Below are 6489 nucleotides of genomic sequence, written 5' to 3' on the forward strand. Positions count from 1 at the left end.
GAGGGGTGGGGCCGCAGGGCGCTCGCGCCTGCGCGAGGAGGGTGCGGGGGTTGTGGCAGGGATGCTTTATCGCTGCTTGGGGAACAGCGCAGCGCTCAAGTTGGCGGCATTTGCCCTTGTCTTTGCCCTTCTCTTATGAGAGCTTTATAACGTGCTCCCATGGCCGCCACATGGCCGCTGATGCCTGGCTTTTCCTGCAGCCGTAGGCATGCATGCCAACATCGCGTGCATCGACTTGGAGGTGTGGGCTGGGGCGATGGCGTGCCTCGCGAGCTTTGGGCAGCGGGCGCTGCGGCAGGAGGAGGCAAGCCGGCATACGTGCACACGCCTGTGTGTCTAAAGGCAGTCGAAGTTGTGCGAGCAGCACTGTCGTTGTACAACATCGCACTCTTCGCGACAGGGGGGTGGGCCGGGGTATGAGGCTGGGGCGTTACGCTGCACTGCCGCAAATCGTGATGCGCAATGTGGCAGGCGCAAGGGCAGTGCCTCACTCAGATGCAAACGCATGCTGCTACCTCACAAGTGCAGGGCAAGCATTATTGGGGACCTGCGGCTTGTGGGAGTTTGGGTGCTTTGGAAGAACTGTTACCTAACTCGACGGGCTGGCGTGCAGCCCTTCCCCCCACGCCGGCGAGGCCCTCCTGGCACACAGTACTGTATGCGCCCCACCTCTTTGGCTGCCCACGCCCACCCTGCCCCCTCCACAGGCGTCCCATCAGCACCTGACGGCCCAGCAGGCCATGGACGTCATGATGGCGGAGCTGCGAGGCCTGCAGGTCGGCGCCCACTACCAGGCGGAGGACGTGGAGGGGGTCATAGACATGCTGTGGCACGCCGCCACCGCCGAGCTCAGCGACGGGGACGACGACGAGTGAGTCAGAGCACGCCGCCCCACCAGGGAGCGCCCCGCCAGCCGCCGCGGTCCGGAGCGAGCGCTCCGCCAGCCGCGCGCGGTTGCCTGGAGGCGGCGCTGCCAAGTGCTGCCGCCTGGAGCGAGCGTCGCCCGGGGCCACGGCTCTGGCGGGCGTACCGTCGCTGGGCGGCGAGTGGCGCCGCCTGCAGCGGTAGCCATGTCCGCGTTCGTCAAGGCATGGTGCGATGCGCTGCGCATGGCCACAGATGCGTGTGCGCGGGGGACCGCCTGCTGCTGCATCCGAATGCTCCCGCCAACCCGTCCCTCGCCCCCCCTGTTTCAGTGCGTGTTAGCTTCGGTGCCTGCAGCCCGCCCGGCAGCACAAGCTGCCAGGTTTCTGGGCTGTGGGGCCCCCCTACAACCACACGCAAGAGCCCGTTTGATCCCAGACAGGCGACATTTTTGTTGATCACTTCAATGATATTACCTGGCAGTATTTTTTTTCTTCGAAGCTTTGCAGGAGTGGGTGCATCAATTTATTGCCTGAAGCTGAATGCCAGGTGCAAAGCTTCCCGTCTGTTAGGCACAGGCTAGGTTTGGCGCATGGCTTGTCGATTTGACTGGATGGTAACTCATGAGGGGGCTTGCATGATGCCACGAAAATATCGGGGCGGTTTTTCACTCTGCTAGGAGAATAGCAACCCACCACGGCTGCGTAAAAAAACAGCCGTGGTGGGTTGGTGCAATGTTGCTGCTGCTTCATCAGGAAACCACTGTGCCCGCACCGACGTCCCCGCCGCCACCTCCTACTTGCTGCGTTTGTGCTCCGTCCTGCTGCAGTGCGGCCTCCTCTCCGGCTGCGCCCCCTGCCCCAAGCCGGTCCAGCACCGGGTTCCAGTTCGGCGGCATGAGCTGCGGCCAGTCGCCCCGGTACCCCATCTCGCCGTACAGCAGCTTCCTCGCTGGCAGCTGCGGGTCCTCCTTGAGCATCTGCAGCAGACCCCTGGCCAAGGGCCCCACGATCTCCCTGGCCTTGTCCTCAACAGTGCGCCGCTTGGACGAGAAGCCCATGGGCACGGCCACGCGCACGGGCAGCTCGGTGTGGGCGCGCCACAGCTCGCGGGCGGGGCTTGTTGCCTTGGGGGCGCGCTGGTCGGCCTCGTCTGCGCCGAAGGGAGGGTTGATTTGGAGTATCACAGCAGCTTGTCACCAGCTGTGAATGCAGGGCAACCACTGATGGCTGCTTTGACGCAATGCGTCAAGGCGCCAATGACCCACGCGTCCCGCTCCTACATGGCCTGGCAAAAATGAGCCTGCACCCCTGCCTAACTGACGGCAACCGTCCTCGCGAGCAGCACGCAACAAAAACGTATCGCATGTGGGCACGAATGCGTGTGTGCTGCGGGCTCAACGTGCAAGCACGCACACGAACACATGCCGTGTGCATCTGCAGGCACGCGTGCAACAGCTCTGCAACCCACCTATCCAGATGATGAGTGATGCGTCCAGGGTGTCGTAAATCTCCGGCCGCGTGCTGGCGCCATCCCCCAGGGTCGCAACGCAGCAGCGCCGCTGGTCCCGCATGCCCCGCAGCATCTCCCCCTCGTAGGTGGCTGAAGGGGGGTGGTTGGAAAGGCGATAAACATTTCAAAACCATGAGGTGCGCTGTAGCCCACGTCTGAGCATGGTATAGGTGTAACGAGAGTGCAAGGCCGGCACAGGGAGAGGCCTGCACACGGCAGCCGTCGCGGCGCAAGCATGCTCCCCGCCAAGCGCAGCAGCTCCCCAGCCACGCAGCTGCCCCGCGTCTGCAGCTCTGGCGGTGTGTGCATGGGTGCATTCAGCACGCCGGCGGACAGCACAGCACCATCGTCCCTCATTACGTCCGCCTACCGCCCACCGACTGCGTCGTAGCCATCGCGCTCCACCAGCTGATCGATGGACTCCACCTTGTGCATGCCGCACAGCACGCGGCTGGTGGACACGGGGAACCAGCCGATGCGCTTCGACAGAGCCTGGGTGGTGGTGCGGTGAGTAGCATGGCATGCTGGGGTTTGCTTGGCCACCTGCCAGAGGTCAAAGGTGGCCGCTGCAGCTCGCTCCGCCAGCCGCTCTCGCCGTCTGCCCGGCTGCAACAAGCATAGTGCACCTGGCTGTCAGCCGTGCAGGGCGCAAACACGCCCAGGTAGGCCTACATGCCGCACAAGAGGCTTGCTGCAGTGGAGGGCGCACCTGGCAGACAGACCAGTTGAGTGCTGTGTCGTCCCCTATGATCGCTATGCTGACGCTCAGCAGGCCCTCCGACAACAGCATGTTGTTGGACTTCTTCTCGCCGGGCTTGGCGCCTGGCGCGGCAGCCGTGCCAGGCTTGATGGGGCTGTCTGTGCTGCCGTCAGGAGCGGCGTCGCTGTCTGGCCCTGGGGCAGCTGCGCGTGGTATGGTGGAGAGCACGGCCTTCAAACTGACAGTGCGCAGTGTGCAGCCACCAAAGAAGCAGTGCGCCTGGACAGCAGCGCGTCTGTCCAACCGTGGGCGTATCTTTCCAGTGTGCCGCATACAAGGGCCATGCATCCACTTGCGCCTCGCACCTGACGCCTGGATGTCTGCAGCAGTCGCGCGCAGGATAGCTTTGCCGCCTACAGTGCACGCCGGCGCTGCAACCGCGCGCATTGATTTACATGTACCGTGACAAGTACGAATATAGAGCTCAGGCCGCACAATCATCGCTGCTCGTGCTGTATCGACAGGCCGGTGTGTGTGTGCGTGTGCGGCAGGACACAGCAATGAGGTCTCCAATGCTGGTTGTATGCAGAGATATGGTGAAAAATAGGATATGTGCACATGCAATCCGCACGGCGGTAGCAGCACGTAAGCAGAGTGCCGCGGGTGACCCTTGTCGTGCAGTCAGACGCAAGGTTGCGACTTCCGGCATGACGTACGCCTATCAGATATGAGACCATTTTCAAGACTTGCTGTATACGGTATACTGACCCAAAAACGTGATCCAGGTTTCGAAAGCCTTGCAGCTGGTCGCTTTTCGGAGGATGCAGGTCGTCAAAAGTAGCTACGATTTTGTGAACGCTAGCACGTCACGAATCTGAGGTCTGCGCTTCGCCATTCGCAACTAAAAAACCAGCAGCGGCGCGTGCAGCCGGCGCACAATGGCCGCCAGTGCGGCCGCCGCTGGCGTACAAGGCCCGTCACCGTCCCGCAGCCCAATCGGCTGCACCGAGCATGCCATGGATGACGCCCCCTTCCGCGAGTGGTGCGGGGCAAACAAGGTGCTGTGGCCCAAGCTGGCGGTCGGCTCGGCGCCAGGCACGGGGCGCGGCGTGCTGGCGACAGAGGCCATCCACGAGGGCGAGGTGGTCGTGGAGGTGGGCGGCGTCTCGCTGGTTGGTTTCACATGGCATCACACACCACCTGGTGATTGTTTTGGGCTTCTGCACCATGCGCAGGGGCCCTGCTCCCAACGCAGCTGCGTTGGCCTCTTGGTGCAGCATTTCGAGCGGCAGGGGTCTGCAGCCTGTCGAGCCTGGCTCTGCAGCAAAACAGCATGTCTCGTAACCCAAGCTTCATGCGTTCACCGCCAGGTCCCCGATGACGCCGTGCTGATGGCAGAGAATTGCTCCATCGCGGAGCTGCTAGCAGGTGGGCGGCCGCCGCCACGCACCACAGCCGCACAAGCGAGGCCACCCCGGCGCGCTCAACGCTTCGGATTGTTGTCTTCTCTGTTGAGGCGCTTGACGGCAAAGCACGCTGAAGGGACGTGCAAGTTGCGACGTCTGCTTTAGCCCTCACAACACTGCCGCCGCCGCCGCCGCCGCCGTCCCGTACTCGCTCACCGCCCCCAGAGGCCGGCCTGGCCAAGCCCGCGGCGGACGCGCTGCTTGAGGTGCAGGGCCTGGTGGTGGCGGTGATGGCGGAGCGCGCCCTTGGGATCGCGTCGCGGTGGGCCCCTTACCTGGGTTTCCTGCCGGACAGCATGGACCACATGCCCGTCTACTGGCAGGTGGGGGGGCGCTGGTGCTGGGTGGCCTGAGGACTCAGGCGCGGGTCGGCGGGGTTGAGGGGTAGGTTGGGGGCGTCCAGGCGGGTTGGGGGCGCGGCGAGTCCAGGGTCTCTACGATGCGGGCCGGGATGAGGCGAGGGCCACCAGGGAGGCGGAGGCACGGGACCCACAGCCTGCGTGGGGCCGCGGCAGCGGCTGGCGCAGCGCCAGCGCGAGCCGCGCAGCTGCGGCGAGTCGCGCGTCTCGCATCCTGACGCCGCCTGCTACTCAATGCTCCCCATGTCGCCCGTCCGCACCTGCACCTGCAAACGCGTAAACCATGGCTTTGTCCCCCGTAAAAAACGACGCGCACAACTGCAGCCTGATGAGCTGGCGGAGCTGCGGGGCACCGCGGCCCTGGACAAGCTGGAGGGCCGCGTGCAGCACCCGGCCGACGCGCCGACGCGCGTGGAGGAGCTGTTTGGCGCGCTGGTGGTGCCCCTGGTGGAGGGCGACAAGGGCCTGGCCAAAGTGGGTGGGCGCTGAGCCGCATCTGGCATCATAAGGAGGACGCAGCTTGTGTGTTTTGTGGCAGGTGGCAGGGGCAGCAGGGAGGGTATTGGTCATGCAATCGATCGGCTCGGCGTCGTGCCAGCTACAGGCAGTCGGGCTCGGGGATGCAGGGGCGGGGGCCAATCTTCCTGTCTGCGGCTGCCTCTCTCTTTGACATGTTGGATCGCAGGCGCTGCTGGGCCCCAAGGGTCTGCCCTCCAAGGGCAAGGCCGCGGAGGAGGCCAAACAGCGGCTGCTGCAGGTTAGTTGGCGGCCCTGTTGGCTGGTGCGGGCAGCGACCTGCATTGGGGGAACGATTGGGACGAGAAAATTGAGCCCCAGCCGCCGGCGCAGGACAGCGCCCGCAGCGTGACGCGGGCCGCGCCCTTGCAACTCCAGTCTTATGCTTTGATCATGCCGACAGGCAGTCTTGTATAATGCTCGTCGACCGCCCGCCTGCCGCGTGTGCGCGCAGCAGTACAAGTGGGCCACGTCAGCGGTGGCGTCCTACTCGTTCATCCTAGGGGACGAGCAGTTCCAGTCCATGTGCCCAGTGTGGGACGTGAGCGGCAACACCCGCGCGTGGCCGGCTGCGCGACGCGCGCTGAACCTGATATGCATCTGCCCAGCAGCATCGCCTGACGGTCGCCGCTTGTCGTCCCAATGCGCGCCCGGCCAGCCCCTCTGGCAGCCTGCGTTCTTGCGACATTGTCAAGCCTGCGTCTGCTCTCACGCCAACGTTTTGCCCTCAGACAACTCTTTACCACTGCTGCCCGGCCCCTCGCTCCCCCGCAGCTGCTCAACCACGTCACCGGCCGCGCCAACGTGCGGCTGCGCCACGACGCCGCCCGCGGTGCGCTGCAAATGGTCGCCACCCGGCCTATCGCGGCCGGCGAGGAGGTCGTCAACAACTATGGCCGCCTGTCAAACTCGGACCTGCTGCGGGGATACGGCTACGTGGAAGCTGCAAATTCCAACGAGCACGCACAGGTGCCCGCTCAGTTCCTGATTCGGGCCGCCGCGGGCGCCAAGGCGGCCGCGGCCGCCGGGGGCGGCGGGGCGGGCCGCGCCGGCGCGGAGGGCGGCGCGGGCG

General features: G+C 65.0%; 3 protein-coding genes across 3 annotated transcripts in view; 2 read left to right on the forward strand and 1 right to left on the reverse strand.

Moving 5' to 3' along the window:
- MNEG_9946 (hypothetical protein) overlaps nt 1-875 on the forward strand; it is a gene marked incomplete at both ends in the record, with an annotated part of 1749 nt that extends 874 nt beyond the window's left edge. Inside the window, 2 exons of the mRNA XM_014041581.1 lie at nt 201-241; nt 708-875. Coding sequence (XP_013897035.1) covers nt 201-241; nt 708-875 — 209 coding nt within the window. The remainder of the gene's footprint in view (nt 1-200; nt 242-707) is intronic.
- Nucleotides 876-1615: 740 nt separating this feature from the next.
- Nucleotides 1616-3523, reverse strand: MNEG_9947 (shikimate kinase-related protein; the record flags this gene model as incomplete). Its single annotated transcript, XM_014041582.1, has 5 exons — nt 1616-2016; nt 2335-2466; nt 2754-2868; nt 3086-3279; nt 3442-3523. 5 exons carry the CDS (start codon nt 3521-3523, stop codon nt 1616-1618), a joined length of 924 nt encoding a protein of 307 aa, XP_013897036.1.
- A 569-nt stretch (nt 3524-4092) lies between these two features.
- MNEG_9948 (hypothetical protein) lies at nt 4093-6405 on the forward strand (the record flags this gene model as incomplete). Its single annotated transcript, XM_014041583.1, has 8 exons — nt 4093-4230; nt 4447-4504; nt 4708-4865; nt 5226-5375; nt 5587-5658; nt 5872-5958; nt 6192-6319; nt 6387-6405. The coding sequence occupies 8 exons, from the start codon at nt 4093-4095 to the stop codon at nt 6403-6405; spliced, it is 810 nt and encodes a 269-aa protein (XP_013897037.1).
- Between the last annotated feature and the right edge of the window lie 84 nt (nt 6406-6489).

The sequence above is a fragment of the Monoraphidium neglectum genome (genome assembly GCF_000611645.1).
Source record: "Monoraphidium neglectum strain SAG 48.87 unplaced genomic scaffold scaffold02123, whole genome shotgun sequence".
Lineage (NCBI taxonomy): Eukaryota > Viridiplantae > Chlorophyta > Chlorophyceae > Sphaeropleales > Selenastraceae > Monoraphidium > Monoraphidium neglectum.